The sequence below is a fragment of the Balaenoptera borealis genome (assembly GCF_965194805.1).
Source record: "Balaenoptera borealis genome assembly, chromosome: 7".
NCBI classification, from domain to species: domain Eukaryota; kingdom Metazoa; phylum Chordata; class Mammalia; order Artiodactyla; family Balaenopteridae; genus Balaenoptera; species Balaenoptera borealis.
Genome location: NC_138864.1, coordinates 85,632,063 through 85,650,170, shown reverse-complemented (window position 1 = coordinate 85,650,170; position 18,108 = coordinate 85,632,063). Strand labels below are relative to the sequence as shown.

Here is an 18,108-nt window from a genome sequence, read left to right as displayed (position 1 = left end):
CAGACTCTCTTGTAGCAGAGATACAAGGTCTGGGGAATTTTTCATAACTGTGTCCATAACACACATGAAATATGTTAATATTGGTGATAACACACCCATAATAATAGGATATAAAGTAAATAAATATTACCTGATACAAACCACTATAGAATCTTGATTTGAGGTTCAGTTATTTTCTTTTTATACTGTGAGCTGACTATTAAATGATTCATAGTTTCCTTCCCCCAGTCTGCTTGTACAGCTGTAAGAGCACTGTGCTGGTGCTGATTTTACTCTGATCAAACTCTGATCAATTTCATTATATCTGTGATATGGTAGAAAAGAGAAACAATATTTATATAACATTAAATTGTTGAGCGAAACTAAAGCCTGCATAAACCAGCCTAGTGGCAGCTTCTAAGCCCAGGTGGTCTAATACCTAGTAGGGTCTTAACTTGAAATAAATCCATTGTAAAATTTATGCCAAGAACAAAGAAGTTTTGGGGGATATAGTACAATAAAGAAGCAAAGATCTTGAAGCAACTTTTCAAATTAAATACATTAATATTAATTTCAAAAAGCCAGATGCAAGGACTTCCCTGGTGGCGCAGTTGTTAAGAATCCGCCTGCCAATGCAGGGGACACGAGTTCAAGCCCTGGTCCAGGGAGATTCCCACATGCTGCGGAGCAAACTAAGCCCGTGCGCCACAACTTCTGAGCCTGTGCTCTAGAGCCCACAAGCCACAACTACTGAGCCCACGTGCCACAACTACTGAAGCCTGCGTGCCTAGAGCCCGTGCCCCACAAAGAGAAGCCACCACAGTGAGAAGACCGCGCACCGCATCGAAGAGTAGCCCCTGCTCACCTCAACTAGAGAAAGCCCGTGCACAGCAACGAAGACCCAACACAGCCAAAAATAAATAAATAAATAAATAAAATTTTTTTTAAAAAGAATGCATTCTTTTTTTAAGTACTGTTAAAACTAAGGTATTTACTTTAAAAAAAAAAAAAAGCCAGGTGCAAAAGTATGTAATGAGAATGAGATAAATTATGTGCATATACATACATGATTGCAATCATAAAAATGAAAATAATGGAAAATTGATTAAAATGTTTACTTGTTTATCTTTGGGCAGTAGAATTCCAGGCAATTTTTATTTCTTTTTTATACTTCGGTTTTTTCTGTGGTAAACATGCATGACTTTTATAATTAGAAAAATTGCATTTTCTGATAATGTATTACCAATGTAGTTTTGCCTTAATCTTCTAGATGGAAACTACTGATGTGCTTTAAAATTTTTTGTACAAATAAATGGCAACTTGATATGGTGGTTTGCTTTTTTAAAAATAACGCCCCAACATTTTTACATCTTTAAATAATATAAGCTTTTTATATTATTCTGCTTAGTATCCAAGGAACCTGGGGAAAAAGGAATTAAAAATAGTTAATTAATTTCTTTGATTTTTAGATGCCAGAATTCCAGAAAAATTCAGTTCACATCAAGAACCCTACAAGAGTAGAAGAAATTATCTGTGGTCTTATCAAAGGAGGAGCTGCCAAACTTCAGGTGAATAATTATCAAGAAGCCTTTAGTATTAAACCTTTATTTTTAATGTTCAAGCAGACTCATTCATCCTATGTGTTGCTACAATCTAAGTAAAGAAAGTTTAGATAGCAAGCTTCGCCTATCCTTTTGGAATGTAAAATCTAAGAGATATATCTAGAATTGGTCTAAAATACGCAGAATGACCCACTGGAAACAAACAAAATTAGTAGCCTTGAGATAAATTTAGCTTTTCTTTAATATTAAGTGCTAAGCTAACTAGTGCTGTGCATAAGTGTTAAACCATCTTAAGTAAAATATTAATGTTAATAATATAATATTCTTTAAAATGTGTACAGTTTCAAGTTGTTCTTTTAATTTAATTAATCATAGTAGTTCAGGACTTTCCTGGTGGCACAGTGGTTAAGAATCTGCCTGCCAATGCAGGGGACACGGGTTCGAGCCCTGGTCTGGGAAGATCCCACATGCTGCAGAGCAGCTAAGCCTGTGCGCCACAACTACTGAGCCCGCACACCGCAACTACTAAAGCCTGCACGCCCTAGAGCCCATGCTACACAACAAGAGAAGTCACCGCAATGAGAAGGCCGTGCACCACAATGAAGAGTATTCCGCGTGCCACAACTAGAGAAAGCCTGCGTGCAGCAACGAAGACCCACCACAGCCAAAAAAATTTTTTTTAATAAAATAAATCTTAGTAGTTCAAAGTAAGATGTAACTTTATTAGGAGATAGATAACTTTTTTTTTTAATTCTTTCCTTTTTTTTAAAGGAATGTTTTACATGTAAATTAAATCAACAGTCTGGATATTCAGTAAAAACTTATTCCTTTTTTTAAACATTTCTGAAAAAATATTTAGCCCAGTCTCCTAAGTTTCAAGAGTTGGTAAACTGCTGCTACGTATCATTCATTCATTGGTAGAGTTTACCTAAATAGACAAGTTAACTCAAGAATGTAACAGTTTCAATAACGTAAAGCTTCATGTAGTTTGCTTCCACTGCATTTTTGTACATTGACCAAGTAGGTTGAAATTGTGCAATGTTTTATTGCTGTCAGCAATAGTAACCATATTACCTGCAGTTGCAAATTCCTATACCGATTAGTCAGATTTTATTTGGCGACAGTGCTGGGGCACTTAAGGTTCACCTTGTAGTTAAGGAAATTCTCAGGACTTGATATATGAACTGCATTAGAAATCTCAGTGTAGACCGAATAACCTACGGTGGAGGGCAGGGACGGAACACAGTCTCATGCCTCTAGGAAATGTGCATTAAGTATCTGGCCTTGGTGGCTGTAATTTCATAATGCCTTTTTCCCTTTTCTTACAGATAATAACAGACTTTGATATGACACTGAGTCGATTTTCCCACAGAGGGAAAAGATGCCCATCATGTCATAGTAAGTGTGGCATTCATAAACAAATTTATGAAAGTAATCATTATTTTAAGTTCCTTTTCTACCTGTATTATCTATGAGATTACTTGGGGTTTTTTCTTCTTTTTGGACATTGAAAGTGAGGGAGCCTTATTATTTTATTATTATATTTTTAGGATTTGTTTTCCCCATGTTACATAAATGGCTATTTTCCTGTATGGTTTTGGTTGCAAGAGGAATGAAGACTTCTGAAATTTTTCTCTCCAAATGTGGTCTATTTATTATTCAGGAAATATTTAAATGAATTTAAACTTTGAATTAGCCTAAAGAAACAGATTTATCAAATGCTTTGTGTTTTCTAGGAATGTTACTAAATTTTTGTATCATTGATAAACTAAGTAAAAGAGTGAGTTACTAAATAAATATCCAGTTAAAGTCTGTTGCTAGGATAATATACCTTTTTTGTTTTCCAAACTTAGCAGTGAGTTTTTAAAATAATACTCTTCAACCTGATATAAGCCCTCTCACTAACTGTTGGAACATGTGTAATTTGAGAAATCATTGATAATTTATTTTTAAAAACTACTAAAAATTGTACCCTTTGGCCCAGTAATTCCTCTCTGGAGAATTTCTAATCAAGTAATCCCAAATGTAGGAAAAAAGCTTTAGATCCAAGGTTTAGATTTTAAAACCATTAGATTCTCTAGGAATGCCATGTGAATTACAGCACTAACACCAAAAGTTGTAATGACCATGCTACTTGAGTTGGCATTTAAGTTAAAAGTAATAAGTTATTTATAGTACTAGTAGCATCAGAGTATTTCTTTTCTTTTTTTTAAATTTATTTTTTAATTGAAGTATAGTTGATTTACAGTGTTGAGTTAATTTCTGTTGTACAGCAAAGTGACTCAGTTATACATATATATATACATTCTTTTTTATATTATTTTCCATTATGGTTTATCCCAGGATATTGAATATAGTTCAGAGTATTTTTTTTAATGCCTAGTTTGCTTTCTTTCTTTAGATGTCATTGACAACTGTAAGCTAATTACAGATGCATGTCGAGAAAAGGTAAACACTAACTATAATCCAGAGTTACTCAAAGACTTCATTACCCTTTTTGCTGAGAGTTTTTTCAGGTTCATTCATAGAAACAAGAATGGTTGCAAAGTGCTTATAGCCATATCTGGCGCATAGTAAACACTCAATAGATCTTAGGTTTATTGTATGGACTATATGCTCCCAACTTATTTTAATGAAAAAATTAACAGTTACTTTTTAACAATAACAACAAAACTTACATGAGAAACTTTTAATAGATTACGAAAATATTCTGGTGTCCTTATATTAACTGGAGAATTAAAACAAAAATACTGTGACGGGAATTCCCTGGCTGTCCAGTGGTTGGGATTCCGAGCTTCCAATGCAGGGGGCATAGGTTTGATCTCTGGTCGGGGAACTAAGATCCCACAAGCCCTGCAGCCAAAAAAACGTGCTGTGGTTTTATGTATTTTATCCCCTTAAATTGATCAGGAAACTGGCTCAGTTCTCTACTTCCTTGAGTAAGTGTCTATCTGTGTCTATTTTAACAAATAAGACTCCAAATATGAATCAAATTGAATACTTTCATAGGAGAACAAGAGTTTTTTGGTAGTGATAATTTGATTACTGGTTTCACTGAATTACTGACCTGAAAGTACTTTAAAAAAGCAAGGTAACTTTTTTTTTTAGTTTATTTATTTTATTTATTTATTTTTGGCTATGTTGAGTCTTAGCTGCTGCACTTGGGCTTTCTCTAGCTGCGGGGGCTACTCTTTGTTGCGGTGCGCGGGCTTCTCATTGCAGTGACTTCAGGCACACGGACTTCAGTAGCTGTGGCACGCAGGCTCAGTAGTTGTGGCGCACAGGCTCAGTAGTTGTGGCACACGGGCTTATTGCTCTGCGATATGTGGGATCTTCCCAGACCAGGGCTCGAACCTGTGTCCCCTGCATTGGCAGGCAGATTCTTAACCACTGCGCCACCAGGGAAGCCCCCGAAAAAGCAAGGTAACTTTTTGCAGGTGTATTTAGTTACATGTAAACTAAGCTCAACAAAGATGTCTTCAGTGGATCTATGCATTAGCTAGGCATGATCTAATCATTACCATATAAAGCAGTTTGTGGAAAACACTTGCTTACATTGTTTTGCTATCTGTAAAACTAAGCAGCTTAATGACAACTCTGTAGTCTTAACGATTGTTATTCACTTATTTCTAGTTACTGCAACTAAAGGAAAAATATTATGCTATTGAAATTGATCCTTTTCTTACTGTAGAAGAGAAGTACCCTTATATAGTAGAGTGGTAAGTGTGTATTGGGTGATGGGAGGGTTAAAAATATAAAATAACATTATAGTTACAACTAATGGTTTTCCCCTGCACTGTATATAAATAGATTCATAGATTATCCAGTGAGTTAGAGCAGTGATTAAATATGACAAAATGAACTCTAATTCTCTAATCACTGCAACAGTCTAGAATTTGTTTTGTTAATATGAAGATCAGTGGGAATAAATTTAAATCCTGCACTCAAGCCTTAAATTAAAAAGAAGAAAAAAATTTTTTTAAGTATATGGACAGATGTGGCTGAATGTATAAAGAAAAAGAATTAGGATTTAAGTTGACTCTGAATTTAGTTGGAGCCAGCAGGTGACATAGTTACTGAGAAATGATCCTCTGATGTTGGTCGCATTAATCAAAATGCAGCATTCCAAGCAGACCACAGTGAAAGCATTGTGTTGAGTCCTGGGAGAATGCTATTAAGAGAAATGTTGACAAACTTAGTCTGTGTCAAAGGAGTCCACTAAGATAACCACAGGAATTGGAGCCATCCCATTTGAGGAAGATTTCAAGGAATAGAGAGGATGCTTTGATTTGAGAAGCAGCAACTTGTGGTTTTAGTCTCAGAAGACTAGGAATGATGTTACTGGTTTTCATTATCCCATCACCTAACCTGAATACGTTGCACACTTAATTAGTGTTTATGGTATGAAACACTGAAAAGAGGATTAGACTTACTCTACGTGCCTCTCGAAACAGAACTAGACTTGGAAGGCTTAAGCCAACTGATTTCAACATGATGAAAGAAAGGACTGTCCAGCAATTAGAATTTTCTAGCAATGGTATAAACTTCCCTGGGAGAATGAGCTCACTAACATGATGGGAGCTGACTCAGAGAGGAGGGTCACTTAGGAACATTATAGGTAGATTTTTAGATATCAGCTAGAGAGGTTCTAAAGGCCTATTATACTGAGATGCTATAATTATAGGTGGTTTTATGTAATTACAAAGCACCTATATATAAAAATTTCCATAGCAAGAATTTTCTCTGGCTCACTAGGCAACATCTTCAGTACTTCGGCTCTTCATGAAAATTCAGACCACAAACAGGTGGGGAAAAATGGCTTAGCTCTAATTCTCCCTGCAATCAGAGAAATGATTGTGCCTCCCTAGCTTCAATTCAGTGTTATCTGTAGACTGAGGAAAGAGTTACACCTTGTATCCTTTCATTATCTTATTAACACATTTAAATTAAACCAGACTTTGAGAACTGGGAAATACAGTAAGAACGTGCATATCACATTTTGAGACACATGGGGTATACATTCATTAGTGATGAATTTAAATCTCTAAAATTTAAATTCAAAATTATGATGAATGAAATACTCATTTTCTCATACTGAAGAATGCTTTTTAATAAAGATAATAGTCTTAATTTGCTTTAATTGATATTCTCTTTTTCTTTGGTAATTGATATTCTCTTTATACTTTCCAGGTATACTAAATCACATGGTTTGCTTGTTGAACAGGCTTTACCAAAAGCCAAACTTAAAGAAATTGTGGAAGAATCTGACATTATGCTCAAGTAAGTTTCTCGGGTGTTTTTTTGTTGTTGTTAATTGTCTACAGACTTGAACTGTTGTTATATATGTATTCAAGTGCGGTTTTTTATTAAAATAATCTATAAAATATCACATATAAAAACATATCCAGAATATGCCACCTATCATAAAACAGTGGTGAGATAACGAACGTAGAATGACATATCAGATAATTTCAAGACTAACTTAAAAATTTATGAAACCAAGACCATTTTGAAATATTTTAGCAAAATACTTTTGAAAGACATGAAATATGAAAGGAATGTTTATAAATCAACTTGAAAAGGATTGTAAGCTCATGAGTCTGTTTCTGTTACATGATCTGCCTTCTGAATTCTCAAACTCCCCTTGAAAACTACTATCTCTAGGAAAGGCGAATATGTTTTAGCAGATAATAAAAATATTTGTAATATAGGAATTATAATATATAAACATTTTTAAGCTTATTTTCAGTACTGTTTACCACCTTCTAAATTTTTCAACTCATTAGGTGAATATGATGATGCTATTTCTTTTTTCTCTTTTTTTTTTTTTTGATGATGCTACATTTTAAGGTGATCTGCTTCTAAGGAGCAAAGCATTAAATTGTCAGAAAGAGTGTGAGGACAGCTAGTAAGTATTTCATTCCTTTGTAGGCAGCTTACCCTATAGTCCATTAAGAGTAAAATGAGTTTTGATTTTAAGATCAAGACATTACCTATGGCTGCCAGATCTTAGGTAAGAGAGATGCCAGATGTAAAGAGAATACACCACTCTGCTTTTCTTACAATAAGGAGTAGATGAGCAAGATGACAAGCAGGAGGTCTTCCAGCTCACCTTTTGTGGGTTTTTCAAGGTGTGCTTCAATTATTTGCTGTAAAATGATATACATTCTGAACGGTAGGTTTATATCCATATTCAGTGCAAGTCTAAAATCATCTAATTTGTACTGTTAGAATTTATTGAAAGGAGGATAAAAAGCTAACCAGTTTGAAAAACTTGCAGTAGTGTCATAGACAACAGTAACAGCCCTCTTGGGCAGTATTTTGAAATGAGAATATAAATGAGCCATAGAATCAAGTAGAAATATTTAGCTTTTTTAACTTCTAGGTGAAAAGGAGATATACCTTGCTCTTTAACACTCACTTCTTACCTCCATCTTACAGGGACGGATATGAGAATTTCTTTGATAAGCTGCAACAATACAGTATTCCTGTGTTCATATTCTCAGCTGGTATCGGTGATATACTAGAGGAGGTTATCCGTCAAGCTGGTGTTTATTATCCAAATGTCAAAGTAGTGTCCAACTTCATGGATTTTGATGACAGTGTAAGGATAGCAAATCATTCTTCATGATTAATTTTAGTATCAGAAAATATTTTAATCGTGTAAATGCATTTTAATTTATTATTTAATGTATATTCATTAAATTAGGCCAAGTTGATAGGCCTGCTCTGGAAATCATCATCTCTCCCAGGGTTATGTCTATATCCATGTTTTAAAAATAATATACCAAAAAATAATAATATACCCTTCTTCTGCTTCTGAAGCTGCAGACTAATAATAAAATTAGTAAAACTTCTTTTAAAGTAATTTAATGCAGCAATTCTGAACACTTAATATCCATAGATAGGGAAAAAAAGTGAATTAGAACTGACATTATTTGAATGAGTTCTAAGAAAGACAATATATTATGATATACATAAAATGAGACCTTTTGGTTGGGAAACAAATGAAAAGTAAAAATTGGGTTTTCAAATCATTGTGCTTTCAGTGGTTTTCAGTGGTTTTTCAATGGTTTTCAATGCATTTAAAGTGGTCTCTAGGAAGTCATTAACTTCTCAGAGCCCTTCTTACCTATCATGAATGTAAAAATACAACAAGTAGAACTTGCAGAACCTATTGTTTCAGAGGATTTATATTTTTAACAGGGACTGCTCAGAGGATTTAAAGGAGAACTAATTCATGTGTTTAACAAAGATGATGGATCCTTGAAGAATACGGAATATTTCAATCAACTAAAAAACAATAGCAACATAATTCTGCTGGGAGACTCCCAAGGGGACTTAAAAATGGCAGATGGAGTAGCCAATGTTGAACACATTCTGAAAATTGGATATCTAAATGATAGAGTAAGTATATAGATGTCATTTAATTTTCTTTAGAAAAAAAAAAAATTAGGATGAAACTTTATAGACAATTGTTACCAAAGGTGCCTGAGAAAGTAGTTATTTTAGAGACTTTTTTTTAAAATTTATTTATTTAATTTATTTATTTTTGGCTGTGCTGGGCCCTCGTTGCTGCGCACGAGCCCTCTAGTTCGGCGAGCAGGAGCCACTCCCCGTTGCAGTGCACGGGCCTCTCATTGCGGTGGCTTCTCTTGTTGTGGAGCACAGGCTCCAGGCGCGCGGACTTCAGCAGCCGTGGCACGTGGGCTCAGTAGTTGTGGCTTGCAGGCTCAGTAGTTATGGCGCACGGACCTAGTTGCTCCGCAGCATGTGGGATCCTCCCAGACCAGGGCCCAAAACCGTGTCCCCTGCGTTGGCAGGCAGATTCTTAACCACTGCATCACCAGGGAAGCCCCAGTTATTTTAGAGACATTTTGATTTCTCTTTATCCCTTTACTTTGGTGATGATTAAGGGAGTTGGTATGCACATATGCATGCTATAGGTATTGGCGGGGAGGGAGAGTGTACATTCTAAATGAGGCGCCTCTGGCCTCTCCCCACTAGAAGCCCGTATCATTCCCTAGTTGAGAATCAAAAATGTCTCTAGACATGGCCAAATGTTCCTTGGGCACTATCTCCCCAGTTGAGAACCACTGGGCTAGAGAGAAATCATTTCAGAAGAAAAGCCACCATATGGGAAACTTCCTATGTCAATGAGTTTTAAAATTTTGAAAGTATTTCTTCATTTCAAAGGTTTTATGAAAGCAAATTAATTTACAACATTTTACCCAAAAGATTTAACATAGCAGTGAGATTTATATTGAGATTATTTACTTCTCCCCCCTGCATATTAATTTAATTTTTGTGATTTTTTTGGTTGTTGATTAGGTGGATGAGCTTTTAGAAAAGTACATGGACTCTTATGATATTGTTCTAGTAAAAGATGAATCATTGGATGTAGCCAACTCTATCTTACAGAAGATTCTATAAACAAGCATTCTTCAAGAAGACCTCTCACCTGTGGGTGCAATTGATGCAAGAGCTGCTCATCTGTTCATCTTGTTAAAAGATTTTATTTATAATATATTCTTGATCTTGAAGTTTTTCCTCTATACTGCTGAAGTATTTTCAGATTTATTGAATCCATCAAGTGGAAGCTCCTTTTTCTCCATCTCTCTCAACACACTCCTCACTATATTTTTTAACAGATTAAAAAAAAACTTAGAGCAAAAATTTGAAGAATAACTCCCTACATTTCCATAGTGAATTTTGTAGCTTAATGTTATTATGACATTTTTGAGAAGTCTTTTTACATTGGGAAAGTTTGTAGACGTTTAAAAAGTTTTTTGAAATGGTGAAATAATGTGCATGATTTTAAGTGTTGTCATTTTTATAATTTGGGTGAATTATGTTGATGGATTAACCATCTCCTAAAATTGTGTTATGTTTGGTTATTTTGTTTGGTGAAAATCGATATTTACCAAAAAATATTGGCACTTGATGTTTGAAAAAAAATCTATTGGTATCTACATGCCACTAATCATTACAGAATGTTCTATATTGAAGCACTGATGATAAAAATGAAATGAAAAGCCTTTTTAATTCTGTCAAGACTATTATTATTCATTCAACAGAACCTGCCATGTTTTTGTGTGTGATGTATGAATCCTAATGTCCTTGTCATAGTGGCTATTTAGATTATTTTCAGATTTACACACTATAAAAATAAAGAGAGTTTTGCAGAGAAAATTTAATCTGTCCTTCAGAAAATACTGGGGCCTAGGAAAATTGTTTTCCCCCATTGAAAATATTAGTAAAAGAAGGTACTATATTGAAAGTCTAAGCGTTTCAGAAATAGCCATAGGCAGAAAACAAAATGTAGCTGGGTCTCATGATGACTAAAACAGAGTACTTCAGGGTTAGGAACTGCCATTCCTCTATGCAGTCTGACTTCCCATTCTGAGTTTTGGTTGCCCCATAATGGTTTACACAAGGCTTAGACTTGCCATTGTGATAAATTTTTTTAAAATAAATTTATTTATTTAATTTATTTATTTTTGGCTGTGTTGGATCTTCGTTGCTGCATGCGGGCTTTCTCTAGTTGCGATGAGCAGGGGCTACCCTTTGTTGCGGTGCGCGGGCTTCTCATTGCGGTGGCTTCTCTTGTTGTGGAGCACGGGCTCTAGGCGCACGGGCTTCAGTAGTTGTGGCTCACAGGCTGTAGAGCGCAGGCTCAGTAGTTGTGGCGCACGGGCTTCGTTGCTCCACGGCATGTGGGATCTTCTCGGACCAGGGCTCGAACCCATGTCCCCTGCATTGGCAGGCGGATTCTTAACAACTGCGCCACCAGGGAAGCCCACCATTGTGATAAATTTGACCCTGACTCTAGCCCTTGAACTGCAGAGTCTATGAGCAACTAATTGGTTTTCTTAGCATGTGAGCTATGATACAGACAAAGCATGATCCAGTTGGTTCTGGACATCTAGTGTGGTCAGTAATCTCTAGTCCAGTCGAATATGGTAGGGAGGCAAGGTCTTGTGATGCAAACCTTTTTCCTGCAGCCCATCCTTATCTTCCATCACTACTTCTCCTTTTTATAATAAACAGTGAAGCAAAGTACTCGGTGGCACAAAGTAGACTGTTCCCTGCTTGGGTATTTCCAGAATGGAACTCAAAACCAAGCTTCTTGCTTTAAAGCAGATAGCATGGCATGGGAGTATCAATTACCTGGAGGACTTTTTCACATAGAAAAAGTTGGGAATCCCTTATCTAATGAGAGCTCTTTACTCCTGTATTTGCTATTAGAGCTTGCCATATTGGCTATTTTCCATAGGATTTATAATGTGCTTCCACAAATAAGCACACTGCATGGTGTAAGTGTAAAGAATACTGAAGTTATGACCTGCATTCTAGTCATTGCTCAGTCCTTTGCTAAGACTATAGGTCAGTCACCTCCCTTTAAAATGAAAGCCATGAGAGCAGTCTCTACAGCCTCTTCTAGCCATTACCAGTTCAGAAATGGCAAAACTTGCTGTTGGATTAAACATGTGGGGTGAGAGAATAGGGTGACCCCAGGTGTCTGGTTTGAGCGAATGGGTGCAAAAGAATGAGAGAGGAGAACAGGCTTGGATGGAAGGTGCTGGGAAGGGAGTGGGAATATACATTCTATTTTGAACACACAGTTTGAGATGCCTGTGAGATATACAGGAGAAGATACCATAGGCAGATTAGAGCTCAGAGGAGAAATTTTGGCAATTATAAATCTGGATGTTGTCTGCATTTCAATGAGATTTAAATATGGCCACTGTAAGCTGGAAGGAATTCCCATGACCTATTGAAATTCCAACATTAAGGATGACCACACAGAATCAAACACTATTTTAATAATATCTGCAACTAGCAATAAATAATGGAGAGCAGTATTCTTATTTTATAAAAAGACTCCAGACCCTAAGATATCCAAGGGAAGAAGCCTTCAAAGAAAGCAACTCTGTTCCTAGAAACCTAAGATATTAAAGTGCCTATGTATAATCTTGCAGTCAGGCCAACTTCCTTAACAAAATGCATACGTTCCCTTAGCAACGGAAAGAATGGAAGTGCCAGGCAGCACTCAAGCCAAAGGTTTAGAAAGATAAATACTGCATGGTATCACTTATATGTGGAATCAAAAAATAATAAAGTTGAAGTCATAGAAACAGTAAAAAAGTGGTTACCAGGGCCTAGAGGGTGGGGGAAATACAAAAAAGGATACAGACTTTCAGCTATAAGATAAATAAGGTTTGTGGATCTGATGTATAACATGGTGACTATAGTTGATAACACTGTTATATAGCTGAAATTTGCTAAGAGTAGAACTTAAACGTTCTCAAAAAAAAAGTGATAAAAAAAAAAAAGGTGATGGGTGATGTATGTGTTAATTTAAGTAGATGGGGGAATCCTTTCACAGTGTACATTTATGTCAAGTCATCACATACACTTGAAATGTCTTACAGTTTTGTTAATTATACCTCAGTAAAGCTGAACAACAAAAGCCTGCAGGACAGAGACCCAAGAAGAGCCAAGACTTCAGTCTGAGTCTGAAGGCCAGAAAAGACCAGCGTTCCAGCTCAGCAGTCAGGTAGGCAGTTTAAATACAAAAACAAATACAAGCTAAAGTTACCCTTCATTCTTGAAGCTCTAAGGCCCACAGTCCTTAATTTCCCTAGAGAAACTTATTTTTTATTCAGCCAACCTGTCTCCACCACTATAGAAAACAGCCAGTGAAGATATTCAAACAGGACCAACTAAAGATGTAGGGTAGAGACCAAGCACAGGATGTTTATCTTCATGAAGATACGTAAGCGTAATGAAGTGCTACAGGTCAAATGCATTCCAAAGAGCAGTTCAGTTTAGCAGATCATAAACGCATCTAGTGCACTTAAGGAATTCTGTTAAATGAAAAGGCTGAGTGACTGTGTGCACCGTAGAAGAGGGTTCGGGAACAGCCAGGAAGGCCATGGGCACCTCCTTCCCCTCCCAAAAGCACACAGAGTCCCTGAAGTTGCTTCTGCAAAGAGTAAACCAGAACATTTGCTCTTTAGAAAACCATGTATGTATAGTTTTTTCCCTATACATGTGCCAGTTATTCTCCATTTGCTCCCAACCCAACACCAACCGGTCATTCTCCACCTTCCTCTGCACCCCAAAAGACTGATCCCTGAGAACACCAGCCCCTGAGCTCCTTGCCCTCTGGCTTCGGGTTGGCTTCAGCTAATGGGAGCCAGTGGCAGGACAGAGAGGATGGGTGTTTCCTCCCTCAGTACTCTGCTCCACTGCCAGCCGCAGCGCTGGGAGTGGCTGCATCCCCCCACCGGCTCCTACCAGGCAGCCCCGCCCAGGGGTGGAACAGCTTCCTACTGTCATTGGCCAACAGCAGTCATGGGTACCTCGACATCCTTACTGGGCCCCCTGAGCCCTGCCCACGCTTCTGCAAAGAGTACTTTCATTAGCTTCTCTTCAGAAGTCCCACATGAGGGTATGTTTCCAGCCAGGACTCTGACTGATACATCCCCCATATACCGTACGGCAATCTTCCACTTCTTCCAATTCAGTCCTGCTGAGTTTTTATCAAGGGGATTCTGATGGCATGGTGTATTCTCATGGGAAAAATGAGACTTCAAATAAAACACCACAAAACCTGATGATATAATTCAATATTTTATTTATGAAAAAGTCATCTTCCAACATTTATTCCATTGAATGAGTGCACAGCATTTTCAGGAACTATCTATCTCAGGGCTACATCAGTACAAAACAGTTTAAATTAGTAGAACAAAGCTGTTTCAAAACGAAAATCATTGGTTACTGCAGGGTGAGTGCCACCACCACTTGGGAACAGAGGACATGAGGCAGCAAGGTGGTTACTGCATAACATGGGGACAGGCCAGCAGGTACAGTGTCCTTCTCCTATGCAGAGAGAGGCTCCCAGGCCTTAGGGCACCTCCCTCTCTAGGACACGAATGAGAGGCAGAAGTATGTCACTTTGTCTATGCTCACCTGTTGGGATGACATTTCCATCTTGGCCACAGTGAGATACCCTGGAGCTAGGCTTAGCCACCAGCCCTACGTGTATCTATATCTGATCAAAGGATTCAGGGTGAGAAGAGAGGGTGCTATGGGATAGAGTGATGGGAATAAGCAAGAGTGAAGAAGATAATCTTATGTGACAAATGCAGAATCAAATTCTCTACTCATGGTCCAAGATGCCTTTTGTTTGGTCCACTGATTTTCTTTTTAACCTCCAAGTTACCTAGCCAATAGGAGGACCACAGTGAGGTGGGGTATGATTAACTAGAAGAGCACACCTGTGTCTGTGTGTGTGTGTGTGTGTCTGTGTGTGTGTGTGAGTAGAGGCATGGTGGAGGTTGGGCATTACCAGGGCCCATACGGGCCACTGGGAAAACTTTTCTGGGGCTGTCTGGGAATCCTGCTGGGGCATGCCCTCTGTCTCTTCTAGCCATCTGGAGAATAATTTTACAACACCAGCAAGTTAAAAACATTTTTAATCCTCTTTATGTAAATATCCTAGACACATTTTCTTCTGTTCCCTCCAAGATGATTATAACTTCTGTATGACACTATTTCCCTTTAATAACAAAACTACCCAGAAGGCTTACAAAACAACTGCTGACAATGCAGCATTTTCAATATTCTATACAACCCATGCTAAGGCACCCGCACTGATTTTTCTAGTATCACCGACATCAGCCTAGAATTCTCACCATGTGTATCAACCCACCCCGATGTATGTCCCAGGTACTATATGACCCACCTACTACTTGCTGACGATTCCCCTTCTGAGAGACCCTCGCACCCTCACTGCACATTCTGCCACAACAGGGGGCTTGGCATCACACAAGTGGCTCATATCAGGTTTAGAGTTCGTCGTGTTTTGCCTCCTGGTCTTTGAGTTTAAATTCCTCAGCTGTGACCTTCCCATCTCCATTCCGGTCCTGGTTGGAGAACATATTCTTCACAATCATCTCAGTATCGAATCCAGGGGCAAGTTTCCCTTTGCCAGATGCCACCTGGGCATGAATGTACTCTGAGAACTGGAGAGAAAGGGGCAGGACAGACCATGAGATACAGCAGCTGAGAACACCAAGCTGGAGCCTGAACAGAGCAGCCCAAGGGCGATGGGGCTGGAATTTGAGACTGAGCCAGCAGAACAGACAAAAATCTTCTGAACTACATGACCCGGGTTTTTTCCTCCAGATGCAGGTTAAAAAACCCCTGCCAAAATGACTCCAGGAGCCCTTAGGCCCCAGGCAGCAATACACAGCAGCCACTGGAACTATCCCTTTTCCCCAAATCAACACTTAGTTTAACACCAAAGGCCAATCCCCTAACCACCCTCGCCTCTAAGAATTCATTCATTCGTTCATTCATTCATACAATAAAAACTTATTGTCTACTGTGTGCTAAGCACCATCCTAGATCCTGGAGCTATATCAATAAACAAGCAAAACATCCTGCCCTTGCAATTCTAGCATATGCTAGTGGACAAGATACACGATTAAAAAGGAACATTTAAAAAGTAAGTAAACTACATGTTAACTTAGAAAGTAAAATGCTCCAGAAAAATGAAAAAGTAGAGCCAAGTAAGGAAGATCCAGAGTGCAGTTAGGGGAACGGGTTGAAATATCAATTTGGTGGTCAGGGTAAAACCCTAATGCTAAAGAGAGTCTTGTGCAAAGGCTTGAAGGAACTGAGGGAACACGCCCAACAGTTATCTAGGGGAAGTGTCTTCTGAGCTGAGAACATCTGGTAAAAAGGCCCGGGGTGGACACATGGCCGGTGTGTTTACAGGACAGCAAAGGGAGAGTCGTTGGAGGGGAGGTTACAGCGAGCAGGTGGTGGAGGGCCATTGTAGGGCCTTTGTGGGCCACCGCAAAGACTGGAAATAGGGGGATGTATGGTCAGGCCACTCAAGATGGCTGTTCTCTTGTCTTTGTACATCCCCTGTTTGACTAGTCCCTGCTTCACCTACACCTTACTCACAAGAAGGTGCTTGCCCCCTGCCCCAGCTAGTGATTGTTCTAATCCTTAGGCCAGAATGGCTCCACCTGCTAGTTTAGTAAAGGGAAACCTCTGCCCTCGTGATGGTCGTTAACCTGAGGGGCTGTGAGGGACATGCCCCAGCTGCTGGTTTCCCTGGTAACTGATAAGCCAACCTGACGTCAATTCCCCTATAAATGGTGGCCTCCTTCTCCCCCAGGTAGCGAAGATTCCTGTTATGTCCTGCCTCCTGTCTGCCGTACACAGTGCGCGGGGGGTAGCTCCAGGACCTTTTGCTGCAGACTTGTATGATACCCCTGTCCAATAAGTTGTTGATGTCTCTGTCGCTGTCTCTAGGCTCTTTCTTCAGTCTCAAGGCTGGGCAACTACAAGGCTTTCAGGCCTGCGGGATGCAGCCCAACAGGAGGCTTCTGCAGGGTTCTGAGATGAAGCAGGCCATGCTCTGACTTACGTTTTAGAAGGATCACTGTGGCTGCTGTGAGGGGCAAGGGTGAGAGCAAGAAGACCTTCGTAGAGGTCCAAGCGGGAGGCGGTGGGCCCTGGACTGAGATATGCTGTGGAGCAGAGGTGATGAGAAGTGGTCAGGTTCTGGATATGTTTTCAAGACAGAGCTAGAATAATTTCGTGATGGATCTATTCTAGCCTGTGAGAGGAGGAGAGGAGTCAGAGATGACTGAGTGCTCTCACCTGAGCAACTGGAAGGAAAGCGATGCCATCGAATGAGATGGGGAAGGCTTTGGGTGAAGCAAGTTCGGGGGGGTGGATATTGGGCGTTCAATAAATGAAGATATCGAGTGGGCAGCTGGATACCTGAGTGTGAAGTGGAGAGAAGATGGGCCCGGAGCTGCCCATCTGGAAGTCACAGGACAAGGATGGTAAAGCCATGGGACTGGAGGAGACCACCAAGGGAGTGACGTAAAGGGGGAGAAGAGCTCAAGTTCGGGACTTAGCCTGGGGCCCTCCACCCTGAAGAGCCCAGGAAGAAGACTCCTGAGAAGGAGCTACCAGTGAGGTAGAAGGAACACAGAGAAACTGTGCTGTGGAAGCCAGGGAAAGAAGACGTCTCAAAAAGGAGACGGCTGTGCTGAAGTAAGAGTAAGTAAGTTTCAGCGCCTTAGCGAGACCAGGTTCAGTGGCGTGGAGGGATAAAAACCCAACAGGAGTGGGTGTGAAATGGATTACAAGGAAAGGAACTGGAGGCAGGGAGGACAGACAACTCTTTTGAGGTTTTTGCTGTAAAGGGAGCAAAGGCATAAAAGAAATGGAAAGATGCATTAAGAGAAGGGAAAACAGCAGCATGTTCTCGGGCTAATGTGAACGATCCAGTAGCTGGGGAAATGTTGATGACAGAAGAGAGAAAGGGGAGAAGGCTGGAGCCATGTCCTTGAATAAGCAGACGTGGAACAGGTGGAGAGCTGGAATTCCCTGGGGCTGTGACAAGACAGAGGGCTCTATTGCCCAGTTCCACAAAGGGGTGTCTCATGCAGGAGAAACAACACAGGATCTAGATGCTTCAGACGGGGATGTGTACAAACCGCTGGATGGCTGTGCAATCTTGGGGAAGTCA

The 18,108-nt window shown here is 39.3% G+C and overlaps 2 protein-coding genes and 1 pseudogene across 11 annotated transcripts in view; 2 read left to right on the top strand and 1 right to left on the bottom strand.

Annotated features, from left to right (window-relative positions):
- The window catches only part of NT5C3A (5'-nucleotidase, cytosolic IIIA), a 41,121-nt gene extending 30,087 nt beyond the window's left edge, over positions 1 to 11,034 (top strand). For 7 of the 8 annotated variants that reach the window (XM_082399478.1, XM_082399479.1, XM_082399482.1 and 4 more), the window contains 8 exons: positions 1,449 to 1,547; positions 2,870 to 2,939; positions 3,943 to 3,989; positions 5,175 to 5,260; positions 6,732 to 6,821; positions 7,983 to 8,145; positions 8,748 to 8,948; positions 9,873 to 11,034. In XM_082399478.1, coding sequence (XP_082255604.1) covers positions 1,449 to 1,547; positions 2,870 to 2,939; positions 3,943 to 3,989; positions 5,175 to 5,260; positions 6,732 to 6,821; positions 7,983 to 8,145; positions 8,748 to 8,948; positions 9,873 to 9,974 — 858 coding nt within the window. In that variant the 3' untranslated portion in view covers positions 9,975 to 11,034. The remainder of the gene's footprint in view (positions 1 to 1,448; positions 1,548 to 2,869; positions 2,940 to 3,942; positions 3,990 to 5,174; positions 5,261 to 6,731; positions 6,822 to 7,982; positions 8,146 to 8,747; positions 8,949 to 9,872) is intronic. The other variant, XM_082399483.1, reaches the window with a different exon arrangement.
- LOC309632218 (small ribosomal subunit protein eS6 pseudogene) overlaps positions 1 to 18,108 on the top strand; it is a 260,166-nt pseudogene that overhangs the window by 199,651 nt on the left and 42,407 nt on the right. The gene's annotated exons all lie outside the window — the stretch shown is intronic.
- Positions 14,168 to 18,108, bottom strand: part of FKBP9 (FKBP prolyl isomerase 9) — a 47,910-nt gene continuing 43,969 nt past the window's right edge. For both annotated transcript variants that reach the window (XM_082399462.1, XM_082399463.1), the window contains exon 10: positions 14,168 to 15,574. In XM_082399462.1, coding sequence (XP_082255588.1) covers positions 15,398 to 15,574 — 177 coding nt within the window. In that variant the 3' untranslated portion in view covers positions 14,168 to 15,397. The remainder of the gene's footprint in view (positions 15,575 to 18,108) is intronic.